Here is a 20600-nt window from a genome sequence, read left to right on the forward strand (position 1 = left end):
TGAGTAATGATACTAAACGAAATGTAATAATAATATTGAGTAATAATACTTAACGAAATGTAACAATAATATTGAGTAATGATACTAAACTAAATGTAATAATATTGAGTAATAATACTTAACGAAATGTAACAATAATATTGAGTAATAATACTTAACGAAATTCAATAATAATATTGAGTAATAATACTTAACGAAATGTAATAATAATATTGAGTAATGATACTAAACGAAATGTAATAATAATATTGAGTAATAATACTTAATGGAATGTAACAATAATATTGAGTAATAATACTTAACGAAATGTAATAATAATATTGAGTAATGATACTAAACGAAATGTTATAATAATATTGAGTAATAATACTTAACGAAATTCAATAATAATATTGAGTAATAATACTTAACGAAATGTAATAATAATATTGAGTAATGATACTTAATGTAATGTAATAATAATATTGAGTAATGATACTTAATGTAATGTAATAATATTGAGTAATAATACTTAACGAAATTGAATAATAATATTGAGTATTATTACTTAACAAATGCATTAATAATATTCAGTATTATAACTTAACAAAATGCAATAATAATATGGAGTATTAATACTTAATTTAATGCAATAATAATATTCAGTATTAATACCTAATGAAATGCAATACTAATATTGAGTATTGATACTTAACGAAATGCAATAATAATATTCAGTGTTAATACTTAACGAATTTGAGTAATAATATTCAGCATTAATATTTAATGACATACAATAATAATATGGAGTATTGATACTTAACGAAATGCAATAATAATATTCAGTATTAAAAAGGGACAAGCGGTAGAAAAAATGGATGGATGGATTAATACTTACTGAAATGCAATAATATTATTAAGTATTAATACTTAACGAAGTGCAATAATAATATTAAGTATTAGTACTTAATGAAAATGAATAATAATATTCAGTAGTAATACTTAACGAAATGAAGTAATACAATTCAGTATTGATACTTAATGACATACAATAATAATTATCAGTATTGATACTTAACGAAATGCAATAATAATATTCAATATTAAAAAGGGACAAGCGGTAGGAAAATGATGGATGGATGGATTGATACTTACTGAAATGCAATAATAATATTAAGTATTAGTACTTAATGAAAAGGAATAATAATATGCAGTATTAATACTTAACGAAATAAGTAATAATATTCAGTATTAATACTTAATGACATACAATAATAATATTGAGTAATAATACTTAACGAAATGCAATAATAATATTCCGTATTAAAAAGGGACAAGCGGTATAAAAAGGATGGATGGATTAATACTAGAGATGTCCGATAATATCGGCCTGCCGATATTATCGGCCGATAAATGCGTTAAAATGTAATATCGAAAATTATCGGTATCGGGTTTTTTTATTATCGGTATCGTTTTTTTTTGTTTTGTTTTGTTTTTTTTACACTCATTGACACTCATTCACACAAAAGGGTTGTTTCTTTCTGTTATTAATATTCTGCTTCCTACATTATATATCAATATATATCAATACAGTCTGCAAGGGATACAGTCCGTAAGCACACATGATTGTGCGTGCTGCTGCTCCACTAATAATACTAACCTTTAACAGTTAATTTTACTAGTTTTCATTAATTACTAGTTTCAATGTAACTGTTTTTATATTGTTTTACTTTCTTTTTTATTCAAAAAAATGTTTTTAATTTGTTTATCTTATTTTTTTTTTATTTATTTATTTTTTTAAGTACCTTATCTTCACCATACCAGGTTGTCCAAATGAGGCATAATAATGTGTTAATTCCACGACTGTATATATCGGTTGATATCGGTATCGGTTGATATCGGTATCGGTAATTAAAGAGTTGGACAATATCGGAATATCGGATATCGGCAAAAAGCCATTATCGGACATCCCTAATTAATACTTACTGAAATGCAATACTAATATTCAGTACTGATACTTAACGAAATGCAATAATAATATTGAGTGTTAATACTTAACGTAATGCAACAATAACATTGAGTAATCATACTTACGTGTCGTAGTTGTCCCGAAATCCTTTGGCAAACGGATTGTGATCGATTTTCAGTTGCGTAATCTGTTAAGAGGACAATAATCATTTTCTTACTTAGGCACATGTTTGCATTCTTAGCAAATATATCAATTATCATATCAAATTATTATCAAATATATCAAATATCATATCAAATTATTATCAAATATTTCAAATATCATATCAAATTATTATTAAATGATTATCAAATTATTATCAAATATATCAAATATCCTATCAAATATATCAAATATCATATCACATTATTATCAAATTATTATCAAATATATCAAATATCCTATCAAATATATCAAATATCCTATCAAATATATCAAATATCATATCAAATTATTATCAAATATATCAAATATCATATCAAATTATTATCAAATTATTATCAAATTATTATCAAATATATCAAATATCTTATCAAATATCATATCAAATGTATCAAATATAATATCACATTATTATCAAATTATTATCAAATATATCAAATATCCTATCAAATATATCAAATATCCTATCAAATATATCAAATATCATATCACATTATTATCAAATTATTATCAAATATATCAAATATCCTATCAAATATATCAAATATCATATCAAATATATCAAATATCCTATCAAATATATCAAATATCATATCAAATTATTATCAAATATCATATCAAATTATTATCAAATTATTATCAAATATATCAAATATCCTATCAAATATATCAAATATCCTATCAAATATATCAAATATCATATCAAATTATTATCAAATTATTATCAAATATATCAAATATCCTATCAAATATATCAAATATCATATCAAATTATTATCAAATATATTATCAAATATATCAAATATCCTATCAAATATATCAAATATCATATCAAATATATCAAATATCCTATCAAATATCATATCAAATTATTATCAAATATATCAAATATAATAACAAATTATTATCAAATATATCAAATATAATATCAAATTATTATCAAATATAATATCAAATTATTATCAAATATATGAAATATAATATCACATTATTATCAAATTATTATCAAATTATTATCAAATATATCAAATATAATATCAAATTATTATCAAATATATCAAATATATCAAATATCCTATGAAACATCATATTAAATTCACGCATGTGTGCGTGTGCGGATGTTAGGTGTGCACCCACGTCCGTGTTCTGGTAGGCCGTGACGGCGATGAACTGGCTCTCCGTGAAAGTGAAAGTCTGGACTCTGGCGGGCTGGCTGCTGTCCTCCGTCCCGTCCTCGTTGACTTCCGCCACGTGGAGCCGCGGCTGGTACTTGTGCAGGGACTGCAGGACCACCATCTGGACACGCAGCGTGGAAGCAGGCGCGTGTCCGATACATATGTAGATATATAGATATTTGCAGCTGCGTTGTACCTGGCCCGTGTTGTTGGAGGCCCCTTTGTTGTTGGTCAGCTTCAACTTGCCGAAGGAGATCTCCTGACGCATCCAGTGCGCACCTGTGTTCGGGGAGTCCGGGTGCATGTAGACCCGGTTCCCTGCACCCACACACCCACGCAAAACAGACACAAAATGCCACATTATTGTACTTTATTCATGCAACGTGCTCGGAATACAACCATGCGAATTACATCAACAATAATGCACATATTTATCAACTGTTGCTATTTAATAAATTGTACTTTCACTTTTACAAAGTGAAACTAAAAACACGCAAGTCCAATTCCAAGCTTGTTTTGATGATTATTTTTTAAATTAATTTAAAAATAATAAACATATTTATAAACGGTCGCTGTTTAACGTCAGACATATTAGTTTCACTTTTGCAAAGTGAAACAAAAAACACGCAAATCCAATTCCGAGTTTGTTTTGATGATTATTTTTTAATAATTTAAAAATAATAAACATATTTATAAACTGTTGCTGTTTAAAGTCAGAAATTGTAGTTTCACTTTTACAAAGTGAAACTAAAAAGACGCGAGTCCAATTCCGAGCTTGTTTTGATGATTCTTTTTTAATTAATTTAAAAATAATAAACATATTTATAAACAGTCGCTGTTTAACGTCAGAAATATTAGTTTCACTTTTGCCAAGTGAAACTAAAAACACGCAAGTCCAATTCCGAGCTTGTTTTGATGATTATTTTTAAATTAATTTAAAAATAAACATATGTATAAACTGTCTTAACGTCAGAAATATTAGTTTCACTTTTACCAAGTGAAACTAAAAACACGCAAATCCAATTCCGAGCTTGTTTTGATGATTATTTTAGATTCCGTCAAAAATAATAAACATATTTGTATATATATTTATATAAACGGTTGCTGTTTAAAGTCAGAAATATTAGTTTGACTTTGTAAAAGTGAAACTAAAAACACGCAAGTGCAATTCCAAGCTTGTTTTAATGTTTATATTGAAATTAAATAAAAAATAATTACAAATATTTATGAACTGTTGCTGTTTAAAGTCAGAAATACTAGTTAGACTTTGTAAAAGTGAAACTAAAAACATGCGAGTTCAATTCCGAGCTTTGAATTACATCAAAAATAATAAAGTAAAACTAAAAACACGCAGGTCCAATTCCGAGCTTGTTTTGATGATTATTTTAAATTAAAGTAAAAATAATAACAAAGCGAAACTAAAAACATCCATCCATCCATCCATTTTATACCGCTTGTCCCTTTCGGGGTCGCTGGGAGCTTGTTTTGATGATTATTTTAAGTTAAAGCAAAAATAATAACAAAGCGAAACTAAAAACATGCAAGTCCAATTCTGAGCTTGTTTTGATGATTATTTCAAATTACATCAAAAATAATAAAGTGAAACTAAAAACACGCAGGTCCAATTCCGAGCTTGTTTTGATGATTAGTTTAAATTAAAGCCAAAATAATAACAAAGTGAAACTAAAAACATGCAAGTCCAATTCCGAGCTTGTTTTGTTGATTGTTTCAAATTACATCAAGAATAATAAAGTGAAACTAAAAACACGCAGGTCCAATTCCGAGCTTGTTTTGATGATTATTTCAAATTAAAGCAAAAACAATAAACATATTTATAAACGGTTGCTGTTTAAAGTCAGAAATATTAGTTTCACTTTAACCAAGTGAAACTAAAAACACACACGTTTAATTCCAAGCTTGTCGTGGGGATTATTTTAAATTACGTCAAAAAGAATGAACATATTTATAAAGTGTTGCTGTTTAAAGTCAGAAATATTATAGTTTCACTTTTACAAAGGGAAACAAAAACATGCAAGTTCAATTCCGAGCTTGTTTTGATGATTATTTTAATCAAAATAATAAACATATTCATAAACTGTTGCTGTTTAAAGTCAGAAATTTTAGTTTCACTTTTACACAGATAAACTAAAAACACGCAAATCCAATTTCCGAGCTTGTCTTGAGGATAATTTTAAATTAAATAAAAAAATAAATAAACATATTTACACACTGTTGCAATTTAAAGTCAGAAATTGTAGTTTCACTTTTACAAAGTGAAACTAGAAACTTGCAAGTCCATTTCCAAACTTGTTTTGATGATTATTTTTAATCAAATAAAAAATAATAAACATATTAACAAACTGTCGCTGTTTAAAATCGGAAATTTTAGTTTCACTTTTACACAGTAAAACTAAAAACACGCAAGTCCAATTCCGAGCTTGTTTTGAGGAGTATTTTAAATTAAACAAAAAATAAACATATTTATAAACGGTTGCTGTTTAAAGCCAGAAATGTTAGTTTCACTTTTACACAGTTAAACTAAAAACACGCAAATCCAATTCAAGCTCGTTTTGATGATTATTTTTAATTAAATCAAAAATGATAAACATCTTTATAAACCGTTGCTGTTTAAAGTCAGAAAATTGTGTTTCACTTTTATAAAGTGAAACTAAAACATGCAAGTCCAATTCTGAGCTTGTTTTGATGATTATATATTTAAATTAAATTAAGAATAATAAACACATTTATAAACTGTTGCTGTTTAAAGTCAGAAATGTTAGTTTCACTTTCACACAGTAAAACTAAAAACATGCAAGTCCAATTCCGAGCTTGTTCTGATGCTTATTTTGAATGACATCCAAAATAATATACATATTTATAAAAAGTTGCTGTTTAAAGTCAGAAATATTCGTTCCACGTTTAGAAAGTGAAACTAATAACACGCAGGTCCAATTCCGAGCTTGTTTTGATTATTATTTTGAATTACATCAAAAATCCATCCATCCATTTCCTACCGCTTGTCCCTTTTTGGGAATAAATATATGTATAAACTGTTGCTGTTTAAAGTCAGAAATTGTAGTTTTACAAAGTGAAACTAAAAACACGCAAGTCCAATTCCGAGCTTGTTTTGATGATTAATTTAAATTACATCAAAAAACGATATAAACATTTATAAACTATTGCTGTTTAAAGTCAGAAATATTCGTTTCACGTTTAGAAAGTGAAACTAAAAACACGCGAGTCCAATTCCTAGCTTGTTTTGATGATTATTTTAAATTACATCCAAAACAATAAACACATTTATAAACGGTTGCTGTTTAAAGTCAGAAATGTTAGTTTCACTTTCACACAGTGCAACTAAAAACACGCAAGTCCAATTCCGAACTTGTTTTGAGGTTTGTTTTAAATTAAATAAAAAATAAACATATTAATAAACTGTTGCTGTTTAAAGTCAGACATTTTAGTTTCACTTTCACACAGTGAAACTAAAAACACGCAGGTCCAATTCCGAGCTTGTTTTGAGGTTTGTTTTAAATAAAAAAAAATAAAAAAACATATTTATAAACTGTTGCTGTTTAAAGTCAGACATGTTAGTTTCACTTTCACACAGTGAAACTAAAAACACGCAAGTCCAATTCCGAGCTTGTTTTGAGGTTTGTTTTAAATTAAATAAAAAATAAACATATTTATAAACTGTTGCTGTTTAAAGTCAGACATTTTAGTTTCACTTTCACACAGTGAAACTAAAAACACGCAGGTCCAATTCCGAGCTTGTTTTGAGGTTTGTTTTAAATTAAATAAAAAATAAACATATTTATAAACTGTTGCTGTTTAAAGTCAGACATTTTAGTTTCACTTTCACACAGTGAAACTAAAAACACGCAAGTCCAATTCCGAGCTTGTTTTGAGGTTTGTTTTAAATTAAATAAAAAATAAACATATTTATAAACTGTTGCTGTTTAAAGTCAGACATTTTAGTTTCACTTTCACACAGTGAAACTAAAAACACGCAAGTCCAATTCCGAGCTTGTTTTGAGGTTTGTTTTAAATTAAAAAAAACCCAAAACATATTAATAAACTGTTGCTGTTTAAAGTCAGACATTTTAGTTTCACTTTCACACAGTGCAACTAAAAACACGCAAGTCCAATTCCGAGCTTGTTTTGATGATTATTTTAAATTAAATAAAAAATAAATATATTTATAAACTGTTGCTGTTTAAAGTCAGAAATGTTAGTTTCACTTTCACACAGTGAAACTAAAAACACGCAAGTCCAATTCCGAGCTTGTTTTGATGATTATTTTTTCCAGTTTCGAATTGAAAATCTAAACATTTAAAAACATACATTCATCAAAATTATAATGAATAAAGGCTTGACATATTTCACTTTACGTCCAATGAGTTGATTTTTACTTTCACTTTCTCACGTTTTTAGTTCCACCCGTATTTGTTTCCGAAAGGTTTATCCAACATAATGACACAAACAAAAGAATGAAACACGTCCAGTCATAAATCGACTTTTTTTTTTTTTTTTTTTTTTTACCGACGACGTTGGTGTCCGCCTTGCCGCAGGGGACCCACTTTCCGCCCTGGAAGCGCCAGTGGTTGGGGTCCGCCAGGATCACGTCCACAAAAATGTTGTAGTGAGCCGTCGGGTCCAGGCCGGAAATGTTGAAGCTTAAAAAGGGGAACATCCGCCTGAGGGGGAGAGAATGAAGTTGTTGTTGAGGGGGAAGATGAGCGACGCGACGCGGCGCCGGGTCCTACCTCCCCTGCTTGGTGATGATCATCTCCGTCTGGTGCCGGTGGAACTTGAGCCACAGGGCCCGGTTGCACAGGTAGACCTGCGCCTTGCCGGGCGCCGCCTGGGCCGGGGAGAACTGGTAGAAGGCGGCGCCCTGGTACGCGTGTCCGTACTGCGGCGCGTACGACGGGTAGCCGGCGGCCGGCGGGTAGGCGGGCGGCGGCGAGGCGCCCAGCAGGCCGCTGTAAGCTCCGTTGGCCAGCACCGGGTGGTGGTGGTGGTGGGCGTGCACGTAGCGGCCGGGGGCGCCGCCGATGGAGAAGGCGGCTCCGTGCTGGCTCGGGTAGGGGAACATGGCAGCGGGCGCGGCGGAGGCTGAGGCGGAGTGTGAGGGCTGCGCGGGCGCGGAGGAGTGGCACCTGTCTCCCGCGGCCCCATGGAGGGTGTGGCGGGTGTCGCCGGGAGAGAGTTTGCCCCTGCGCGCCTCCTTGTCTGCCCCCGACTCGTTCGTCATCTCCCTGGGGCTTCTGGCTCAGGGCTGCCGGCGGAGGTTCATGCGGACCTGGCCGAGGGTCACTCGCATCAATCACGCCGGCGACGCCTCCATTTTTGCTGGGCGCGCTCCTCTCCCACAATGCAACGCGGCGGCCGCGGCTGCAAATGAGGCAATTGACACATTGTGCGCTTCATCAGAAATGAAACTCGCGCTCTGATTGGCCGAGGATGCCTGCAATTGACTCATTAACACCATGACTTAAAATCACATTTATTCTACTTTTATGTTCCACTTATTATTAGCACCGTGACTTAAAAACACATTTATTCTCCTTTTATGTTCCACTTATTATTAGCACCGTGACTTAAAAGCACATTTATTCTCCTTTGATGTTCCACTTATCATTAACACCGTGACTTAAAAACACATTTATTCTCCTCTTATGTTCCACTTATCATTAACACCATGACTTAAAATCACATTTATTCTACTTTTATGTTCCACTTATTATTAGCACCGTGACTTAAAAACACATTTATTCTCCTTTTATGTTCCACTTATTATTAGCACCGTGACTTAAAAACACATTTATTCTCCTCTTATGTTCCACTTATCATTAGCACCATGACTTAAAGACACATTTATTCTCCTTTCATGTTCCACTTATAATTAGCACAGTGACTTAAAAACACATTTATTGTACTTTCATGTTCCACTTATCATTAACACAGTGACTTAAAAACACATTTATTCTCCTTTTATGTTCCACTTATTATTAGCACCGTGACTTAAAAACACATTTATTCTACTTTCATGTTCCACTTATCATTAACACAGTGACTTAAAAACACATTTATTCTCCTTTCATGTTCCACTTATTATTAGTACCGTGATTTAAAAACACATTTATTCTCCTTTCATGTTCCACTTATCATTAACACCGTGATTTAAAAACAGATTTATTCTCCTTTCATGTTCCACTTATTATTAGCACCGTGACTTAAAAACACATTTACTCTCCTTTCATGTTCCACTTATCATTAACACCGTGACTTAAAAACACAGTTATTCTCCTTTCATGTTCCACTTATTATTAGCACCGTGACTTAAAAACACAGTTATTCTCCTTTCATGTTCCACTTATTATTAGCACCGCAACTTAAAAACACATTTATTCTCCTTTCATGTTACACTTATCATTAACACCATGACTTAAAAACACATTTATTCTCCTTGCATGTTCCACTTATCATTAACACCGCAACTTAAAAACACATTTATTCTCCTTTCATGTTCCACTTATCATTAACACCGTGATTTATAAACAGATTTATTCTCCTTTCATGTTCCACTTATTATTAGCACCGTGACTTAAAAAACACATTTATTCTCCTTTCATGTTCCACTTATCATTAGCACCGTGACTTAAAAACACATTTATTCTCCTCTTATGTTCCACTCATCATTAACATGTGACTTAAAAACACATTTATTCTCCTCTTATGTTCCACTTATCATTAACACAGCGACTTAAAACACATTTTTTCTCCTCTTATGTTCCACTTATCCTTAGCACCGTGACTTAAAAACACATTTATTCTCCTCTTATGTTCCGCTTATCATTAACATGTGACTTAAAAACACATTTTTTCTCCTCTTAAGGTCCACTTATCATTAACACAGCGACTTAAAAACACATTTATTCTCCTTTCATGTTCCACTTATTATTAGCACCGTGACTTAAAAACACATTTATTGTCCTCTTATGTTCCACTTATCATTAACACAGCGACTTAAAAACAAATGTATTATCCTATGTTCCACTTATCCTTAGCACCGTGACTTAAAAACACATTTATTCTCCTCTTATGTTCCGCTTATCCTTAGCACCGTGACTTAAAAACATATTTATTCTCCTCTTATGTTCCACTTATCATTAACATGTGACTTAAAACACATTTATTCTCCTCTTATGTTCCACTCATCATTAACATGTGACTTAAAAACACATTCATGTTCTTCTTATGTTCCACTTATCATTAACACCGTGACTTAAAAACACATTTATTCTCCTCTTATGTTCCACTTATCATTAACACTGTGACTTAAAAACACATTTATTCTCCTCTTATGTTCCACTTATCATTAACACTGTGACTTAAAAACACATTTATTCTCCTCTTATGTTCCACTTATCATTAACACTGTGACTTAAAAACATATTTATTCTCCTCTTATGTTCCACTTATTATTAACACTGTGACTTAAAAACACATTTATTCTCCTCTTATGTTCCACTTATCATTAACACCGTGACTTAAAAACACATTTATTCTCTTCTTATGTTCCACTTATCATTAGCACCGCGACTTAAAAACACATTTATTCTCCTTTCATGTTCCACTTATCATTAGCACCGCGACTTAAAAACACAGTTATTCTCCTCTTATGTTCCACTTATTATTAACACTGTGACTTAAAAACACATTTATTCTCCTCTTATGTTCCACTTATCATTAACAGCGTGACTTAAAAACACATTTATTCTCCTCTTATGTTCCACTTATTATTAACACTGTGACTTAAAACACATTTATTATCCTCTTATGTTCCACTTATCATTAGCACCGCGACTTAAAAACACATTTATTCTCCTCTTATGTTTTTCCCTTTTCCCCGTGTTATTTACCTATTTATGCGCCATGAGTGCCAAAGTGTGTCCGCTAGAGAGGTGATTTATTATTCAGCCAGCAATAAAATGACAGTCCGTGACAGGCAGGGGCCTTAAAATGTTTGCGATATCGCGTGAAATCACGGCGAGATTGTTTATGAGTCCCACGGCTGCTTAATATTTCATGGCTCTTCAGCTGGGGCTGCGGTGCGCTGATACCCAGATACATGTTACACAGAGACAGGGAGACCCAGATACTTGTTACACGGAGACAGGGAGACCCAGATACATGTTACACAGAGACAGGGAGACCCAGAGACATGTTACACAGAGACATGTTACACAGAGACAGGGAGACCCAGAGACATGTTACACAGAGACAGGGAGACCCAGATACTTGTTACACGGAGACAGGGAGACCCAGATACATATTACACAGAGACATGTTACACAGAGACAGGGAGACCCAGAGACATGTTACACAGAGATAGGGAGACCCAGATACTTGTTACACGGAGACAGGGAGACCCAGATACATGTTACACAGAGACAGGGAGACTCAGATACATGTTACACAGAGACATGTTACACAGAGACAGGGAGACCCAGATACATGTTACACAGAGACAGGGAGACCCAGAGACATGTTACACGGAGACAGGGAGACCCAGATACATGTTACACAGAGACAGGGAGACTCAGATACATATTACACGGAGACAGGGAGACCCAGATACATGTTACACAGAGACAGGGAGACTCAGATACATGTTACACAGAGACAGGGAGACCCAGATACATGTTACCCAGAGACAGGGAGATCCACAAACATGTTACACGGAGACAGGGAGACCCAGATACATGCTACACAGAGACATGTTACACAGAGACAAGGAGACCCAGATACATGTTACACAGAGACAGGGAGACCCAGAGACATGTTACACAGAGACAGGGAGACCCAGAGACAGGGAGACCCAGAAACATGTTACACAGAGACAGGGAGACCCAGAGACAGGGAGACCCAGAGACATGTTACACAGAGACAGGGAGACCCAGAGACATGTTACACAGAGACAGTGAGACCCAGAGACAGGGAGACCCAGATACATGTTACACAGAGACAGGGAGACCCAGATACATGTTACACAGAGACATGTTACACGGAGACAGGGAGACCCAGAAACATGTGTATATAATATATATATATATATATATATATATATATATATATATATATATATATATATATATATATATATATATATATATATATATATATATATATATATATATATATATATATATATATATATATATATATATATATATATATATATGGTGGTTTGAACATGTTTTGTAATAATCAAAACACATCTTTGATGACTACTATTGTATAAAAACAATAAAATATAACAACAACTACAGTAGTTGTATTAAATAACGCAACAATAATGTACTTTACAACAGGGGTTCTTAACCATTTTTACCTTGGGGCCCTACTTTTCCACTACAGAGGGGCCCGGGGCCCGGGGCCCACTCAAATATTAACATGGAATTAGTGAATTTACTCTTGATTTGAATCACAGTCAACAATGATATCCAACCCACTTACCACCACTTTGTCACATGATATCAAACAATGTATTTATCACTAAGATGATTATTAACACTCAGGTCAGGCTGATTATAAACATAAATACTCATCAAATATTCTACAAAAAAAAAGGCGTCCCAAACCACAGAAGAAGAACAGGATATCAACCTGATGAAGTCTGATACATAACTCATGTGTCACTGTGAGTGTATTAACTCATGCTCACTTTATCATCCTTTTTCTCCATTCACCACTTCACTATGATTTATTAGCCTTGCACATATTAGTTATTTAACTACTTGTTTGTATTTTAATGACTATTTATTGTTCACATTGAACAAGAGAGCACAGTCTACCCAATCCAATTCCAACCAACTTGAGTCATATTTTTGGCGTTTAAAAACCTTCTCTGTGACTTTAGCTCCATTCAGACTTCTTCTGTTTGTTATATTCAAAGACTACAACCACGACTAATGGGTGCTGGTAAATGTCTAGATCAGTATTTTTCAACCCTTTTTTGAGCCGAGGCACATTTTTGTGCACACCACCAGCAAAAATCGTAAAAAATTTTAACTCAGCAGCCGATATTGACGATAAAAAGCAGTTTTTGCAATTGTTGGGTATGACTTTAAACCACACCCACTCATACATCACTATAGCTCTTGTCTCAAAGTACTGTCACCACCTGTCACATCAGTTTTCCTGTGTAGTGTTTTAGTTCTTGTCTTGCGCTCCTATTTTGGTGGCTATTCCTTTTTTGTTGGTATTTTCCTGTAGCAGTTTCATGTCTTCCTTTGAGCGATATTCCCCGCATCTACTTTGTTTTAGCAATCAAGAATATTTCAGTTGTTTTTATCCTTCTTTGTGGGGACATTGTTGATTGTCATGTCATGTACGGATGTACTTTGTGGACGCCGTCTGCTCCACAGTAAGTCTTTGCTGTCGTCCAGCATTCTGTTTTTCTTTACTTTGTAGCCAGTTCGGTTTTTAGATTCATAATAAGAATAATATTGTTTTAAGAGATGAGGCAAGTCCTGAAGGAATTGCGTGAACATTTTTTTAGTATTACGGAATTCCTGGAATTTCGGGAAAACCGGGAATTTTTCCAGTTAAAAAAAAAAAAGGTTTTTTTGTCCTGATTAAGAGGAATGTTTTGGAACGGTTGAAAAATGTGGAAGGCGTAGTCGACCGAAAAAGGGGTGAAAAGAGGGTTGGAAAAAACGGGAATTCCCTGAATTTTTTTTGGAACTTGGGAAAAATAATAGTTTGAATGTCCAGGATGAGTGGAATATGTTGAAGGTGGAATGGTTTGAATCGGTTGAAAAATGTGGAAATGGTGGAAATTTGAAAAATGGCCAATTCATTTTAAATAGGAAAAATGTCCCGGAAAACCTGAAATTCTGGGAAATGTGGGAAATTTTCTGAATCTGTCAAGGGAAAGCCCCAAATCGGCTAAACAGTTTGAAGTTGGAACGATTTGAATCGGATGAAAAATGTGGAAGGAGTAATCAACCGAAAAAAGGGTGAAAAAAGGGTTTTAAAAAACTGGAATTCCTGGAATTTTTTTGGAACTTGGGAAAAATAATAGTTTAAATGTCCAGGATGAGTGGAATATGTTGAAGGTGGAATGGTTTGAATCGGTTGAAAAATTTGGAAATGGTGGAAATTTGAAAAATGGCCAATTCATTTTAAATAGGAAAAATGTCCCGGAAAACCTGAAATTCTGGGAAATGTGGGAAATTTTCTGAATCTGTCAAGGGAAAGCCCCGAATTGGCTGAACAGTTTGAAGTTGGAACGATATGAATTGGATGAAATATGTAGAAGGAGTAATCGACCGAAAAAAGGGTGAAAAAAGGGTTTGAAAAAACGGGAATTCCTGGAATTTTTTTGGAACTTGGTAAAGATAATAGTTTGAATGTCCAGGATGAGTGGAATATGTTGAAGGTGGAATGGTTTGAATCGGTTGAAAAATGTGGAAATTGTGGGAATTTGAAAAATGGCCAATTCATTTTAAATAGGAAAAATGTCCCGGAAAACCTGAAATTCTGGGAAATGTGGGGAATTTTCTGAATCTGTCAAGGGAAAGCCCCGAATTGGCTGAACAGTTTGAAGTTGGAACGATTTGAATCGGATGAAAAATGTGGAAGGAGTAATCGACCGAAAAAAGGGTGAAAAAAGGGTTTGAAAAAACTGGAATTCCTGGAATTTTTTTGGAACTTGGGAAAGATAATAGTTTGAATGTCCAGTATGAGTGGAATATGTTGAAGGTGGAATGGTTTGAATCGGTTAAAAAATTTGGAAATGGTGGAAATTTGAAAAATGGCCAATTCATTTTAAATAAGAAAAATGTCCCGGAAAACCTGAAATTCTGGGAAATGTGGGAAATTTTCTGAATCTGTCAAGGGAAAGCCCCGGATTGGCTGAACAGTTTGGAGTTGGAACAATATGAATCGGATGAAAAATGTGGAAGGAGTAATCGACCAAAAAAAGGGTGAAAAAAGGGTTTGAAAAAACTGGAATTCCTGGAATTTTTTTGGTACTTGGGAAATATATTATTTTGAATTTCCAGGATGAGTGGAATATGTTAAAGGTGGAATGGTTTGAATCAGTTGAAAAATGTGGAAATGGTGGGAATTTGAAAAATGGCCAATTCATTTTAAATAGGAAAAATGTCCCGGAAAACCTGAAATTCTGGGAAATGTGGGAAATTTTCTGAATCTGTCAAGGGAAAGCCCCGGATTGGCTGAACAGTTTGAAGTTGGAGCGGTTTGAATCGGATGGAAATTGTGGAAGGAGTAGTCGACCGAAAAAGGGTGAAAAAAGGGTTGGAAAAAAACGGGAATTCCTGGAATTTTTTTGGAACTTGGGAAAGATAATAGTTTGAATGTCCAGGATGAGTGGAATATGTTGAAGGTGGAATGGTTTGAATCGGTTGAAAAATGTGGTAATGGTGGAAATTTGAAAAATGGCCAATTCATTTTAAATAAGAAAAATGTCCCGGAAAACCTGAAATTCTGGGAAATGTGGGAAATTTTCTGAATCTGTCAAGGGAAAGCCCCGGATTGGCTGAACAGTTTGAAGTTGGAACAATATGAATCGGATGAAAAATGTGGAAGGAGTAATCGACCAAAAAAAGGGTGAAAAAAGGGTTTGAAAAAACTGGAATTCCTGGAATTTTTTTGGAACTTGGGAAAGATATTATTTTGAATTTCCAGGATGAGTGGAATATGTTAAAGGTGGAATGGTTTGAATCAGTTGAAAAATGTGGAAATGGTGGGAATTTGAAAAATGGCCAATTCATTTTAAATAGGAAAAATGTCCCGGAAAACCTGAAATTCTGGGAAATGTGGGACATTTTCTGAATCTGTCAAGGGAAAGCCCCAAATCAGCTGAACAGTTTGAAGTTGGAACGGTTTGAATCGGATGGAAATTGTGGAAGGAGTAGTCGACCGAAAAAGGGTGAAAAAAGGGTTGGAAAAAACGGGAATTCCTGGAATTTTTTTGGAACTTGGGAAAAATAATAGTTTGAATGTCCAGGATGAGTGGAATATGTTGAAGGTGGAATGGTTTTAATCGGTTGAAAAATTTGGAAATGGTGGAAATTTGAAAAATGGCCAATTCATTTTAAATAGGAAAAATGTCCCGGAAAACCTGAAATTCTGGGAAATGTGGGAAATGTTCTGAATCTGTCAAGGGAAAGCCCCGAATTGGCTGAACAGTTTGAAGTTGGAACGATTTGAATCGGATGAAAAATGTGGAAGGAGTAATCGACCGAAAAAAGGGTGAAAAAAGGGTTTGAAAAAACGGGAATTCCTGGAATTTTTTTGGAACTTGGGAAAAATAATAGTTTGAATGTCCAGCATGAGTGGAATATGTTGAAGGTGGAATGGTTTGAATCGGTTGAAAAATTTGGAAATGGTGGAAATTTGAAAAATGGCCAATTCATTTTAAATAGGAAAAATGTCCCGGAAAACCTGAAATTCTGGGAAATGTGGGAAATTTTCTGAATCTGTCAAGGGAAAGCCCCGAATTGGCTGAACAGTTTGAAGTTGGAACGATATGAATTGGATGAAATATGTAGAAGGAGTAATCGACCGAAAAAAGGGTGAAAAAAGGGTTTGAAAAAACGGGAATTCCTGGAATTTTTTTGGAACTTGGTAAAGATAATAGTTTGAATGTCCAGGATGAGTGGAATATGTTGAAGGTGGAATGGTTTGAATCGGTTGAAAAATGTGGAAATTGTGGGAATTTGAAAAATGGCCAATTCATTTTAAATAGGAAAAATGTCCCGGAAAACCTGAAATTCTGGGAAATGTGGGGAATTTTCTGAATCTGTCAAGGGAAAGCCCCGAATTGGCTGAACAGTTTGAAGTTGGAACGATTTGAATCGGATGAAAAATGTGGAAGGAGTAATCGACCGAAAAAAGGGTGAAAAAAGGGTTTGAAAAAACTGGAATTCCTGGAATTTTTTTGGAACTTGGGAAAGATAGTAGTTTGAATGTCCAGGATGAGTGGAATATGTTGAAGGTGGAATGGTTTGAATCGGTTGAAAAATTTGGAAATGGTGGAAATTTGAAAAATGGCCAATTCATTTTAAATAAGAAAAATGTCCCGGAAAACCTGAAATTCTGGGAAATGTGGGAAATTTTCTGAATCTGTCAAGGGAAAGCCCCGGATTGGCTGAACAGTTTGGAGTTGGAACAATATGAATCGGATGAAAAATGTGGAAGGAGTAATCGACCAAAAAAAGGGTGAAAAAAGGGTTTGAAAAAACTGGAATTCCTGGAATTTTTTTGGTACTTGGGAAATATATTATTTTGAATTTCCAGGATGAGTGGAATATGTTAAAGGTGGAATGGTTTGAATCAGTTGAAAAATGTGGAAATGGTGGGAATTTGAAAAATGGCCAATTCATTTTAAATAGGAAAAATGTCCCGGAAAACCTGAAATTCTGGGAAATGTGGGAAATTTTCTGAATCTGTCAAGGGAAAGCCCCGGATTGGCTGAACAGTTTGAAGTTGGAGCGGTTTGAATCGGATGGAAATTGTGGAAGGAGTAGTCGACCGAAAAAGGGTGAAAAAAGGGTTGGAAAAAAACGGGAATTCCTGGAATTTTTTTGGAACTTGGGAAAGATAATAGTTTGAATGTCCAGGATGAGTGGAATATGTTGAAGGTGGAATGGTTTGAATCGGTTGAAAAATGTGGTAATGGTGGAAATTTGAAAAATGGCCAATTCATTTTAAATAAGAAAAATGTCCCGGAAAACCTGAAATTCTGGGAAATGTGGGAAATTTTCTGAATCCGTCAAGGGAAAGCCCCGGATTGGCTGAACAGTTTGAAGTTGGAACAATATGAATCGGATGAAAAATGTGGAAGGAGTAATCGACCAAAAAAAGGGTGAAAAAAGGGTTTGAAAAAACTGGAATTCCTGGAATTTTTTTGGAACTTGGGAAAGATATTATTTTGAATTTCCAGGATGAGTGGAATATGTTAAAGGTGGAATGGTTTGAATCAGTTGAAAAATGTGGAAATGGTGGGAATTTGAAAAATGGCCAATTCATTTTAAATAGGAAAAATGTCCCGGAAAACCTGAAATTCTGGGAAATGTGGGACATTTTCTGAATCTGTCAAGGGAAAGCCCCAAATCAGCTGAACAGTTTGAAGTTGGAACGGTTTGAATCGGATGGAAATTGTGGAAGGAGTAGTCGACCGAAAAAGGGTGAAAAAAGGGTTGGAAAAAACGGGAATTCCTGGAATTTTTTTGGAACTTGGGAAAAATAATAGTTTGAATGTCCAGGATGAGTGGAATATGTTGAAGGTGGAATGGTTTTAATCGGTTGAAAAATTTGGAAATGGTGGAAATTTGAAAAATGGCCAATTCATTTTAAATAGGAAAAATGTCCCGGAAAACCTGAAATTCTGGGAAATGTGGGAAATGTTCTGAATCTGTCAAGGGAAAGCCCCGAATTGGCTGAACAGTTTGAAGTTGGAACGATTTGAATCGGATGAAAAATGTGGAAGGAGTAATCGACCGAAAAAAGGGTGAAAAAAGGGTTTGAAAAAACGGGAATTCCTGGAATTTTTTTGGAACTTGGGAAAAATAATAGTTAGAATGTCCAGCATGAGTGGAATATGTTGAAGGTGGAATGGTTTGAATCGGTTGAAAAATTTGGAAATGGTGGAAATTTTAAAAATGGCCAATTCATTTGAAATAGGAAAAATGTCCCGGAAAACCTGAAATTCTGGGAAATGTGGGAAATTTTCTGAATCTGTCAAGGGAAAGCCCCGAATTGGCTGAACAGTTTGAAGTTGGAACGATATGAATCGGATGAAAAATGTGGAAGGAGTAATCGACCAAAAAAAGGGTGAAAAAAGGGTTTGAAAAAACTGGAATTCCTGGAATTTTTTTGGAACTTGGGAAATATATTATTTTGAATGTCCAGAGTGGAATATGTTGAAGGTGGAATGGTTTGAATCAGTTGAAAAATTTGGAAATGGTGGAAATTTGAAAAATGGTGAAATGCTGACAGAATGTAGTATGAATTTAAGAATAGTTTGAATAGGTTGAAGAGTTCGAAATTCCAGGAAAAACGGAATTTGGTTTGGAAGTTGGGAAAGCGTTAGTTTGAATGTCCAGGGTGAGTGGAATGTGTTGATGTTGGAAGGGTTTGAATAGGTTGAAAAATGTAGGAATTGTGCAACTTGGAAAAATGTCGTATTCATTTCAATGGGAACTTTCTGGAAATTTGGGAATCTGTGGTAAAGCGGGATTTTTTTAATTTATTTTTTTAATGAATGAATGAGCTGAATTGGTTGGTGTTGGAATTGTTTAAATCGGGCAAGAAATGTTAAAGTAGTAACAGTTTTTTTTAAATGAAAAATGGGATATTTGGGAATTTTTCAAGTTCCTAAACCAACTAGTTTTTTTTATCCTGACTAAGAGGAATATTTTGACAGGGGAACGCTTGAAATGGGTTGACAAATGTGAAAGGAGTCATCACACTAAAAAAGGTTGGAAATAAGGTTAGGAAAAAAAACGGGAATTCCTGGACATTTGTTGAACGTAGAAAAATGGTTGTTTGAATTCCCAGGATGAGTGGAATGTGTTGAAGGTAGAATGGTTTGAATCGGTTGAAAAATGTGGGACTTGTGGAAGTTTGAAAAATGGGATGATTCATTTTGAATGGGGAAAATGTCCCTGAAAACTGGAAATCCGGGAATTTGTTTTGTAATTGTTGAAAAGGACCACACAATTCTTGAACAGGCTGAATATTTTCAAGTTGGAACGGTTTGAATCGGTTAAAAAATGTGGGAGTTGTGGAACTTGGAAAAATGTACCATTCTTCTCAATGGGAATTTCCTGGAATTTGGGGAATTCCGGGAAAAAACATTTTTTTTTGAAAATTGTAAAATACTTAATGAGTTAAAATTGGTGTGGAAATTTTGCAAAACACATTGAGAAATGTTGAAGTGGTAACATTTTTAATTGAGAAATGGTATTACGGAATTCCTGGAATTTGGGGAAAATCGGGAATTTTTCCTGTTCAAAAAAATGATTTGACGGTGGAACGGTTGAAGTGGGTTGAACAATGTGGAAGGAGTAGTATCCTGAAAAAAAGGGTGAAAATAGGGTTTTAAAAAACGGGAATTCTGGGAATTCCTGGAATTATTTTGAACTTGGAAAAATGTTAGTTTGAATGTCCAGGATGAGTGGAATGTGTTGATGTTGGAATGGTTTGAATAGGTTGAAAAATGTGGGAATTGTGCA

General features: G+C 34.0%; 1 protein-coding gene across 1 annotated transcript in view; it reads right to left on the reverse strand.

Moving 5' to 3' along the window:
* LOC133664323 (T-box brain protein 1-like) overlaps positions 1-20600 on the reverse strand; it is a 102603-nt gene that overhangs the window by 6453 nt on the left and 75550 nt on the right. Inside the window, exons 3-7 of the mRNA XM_062068836.1 lie at positions 8091-8721; positions 7867-8021; positions 3521-3642; positions 3287-3445; positions 2074-2135 (exon numbers count right to left, since the gene is read on the reverse strand). Coding sequence (XP_061924820.1) covers positions 2074-2135; positions 3287-3445; positions 3521-3642; positions 7867-8021; positions 8091-8581 — 989 coding nt within the window. The 5' untranslated portion in view covers positions 8582-8721. The remainder of the gene's footprint in view (positions 1-2073; positions 2136-3286; positions 3446-3520; positions 3643-7866; positions 8022-8090; positions 8722-20600) is intronic.

The sequence above is a fragment of the Entelurus aequoreus genome, linkage group LG14 (genome assembly GCF_033978785.1).
Source record: "Entelurus aequoreus isolate RoL-2023_Sb linkage group LG14, RoL_Eaeq_v1.1, whole genome shotgun sequence".
NCBI lineage: Eukaryota > Metazoa > Chordata > Actinopteri > Syngnathiformes > Syngnathidae > Entelurus > Entelurus aequoreus.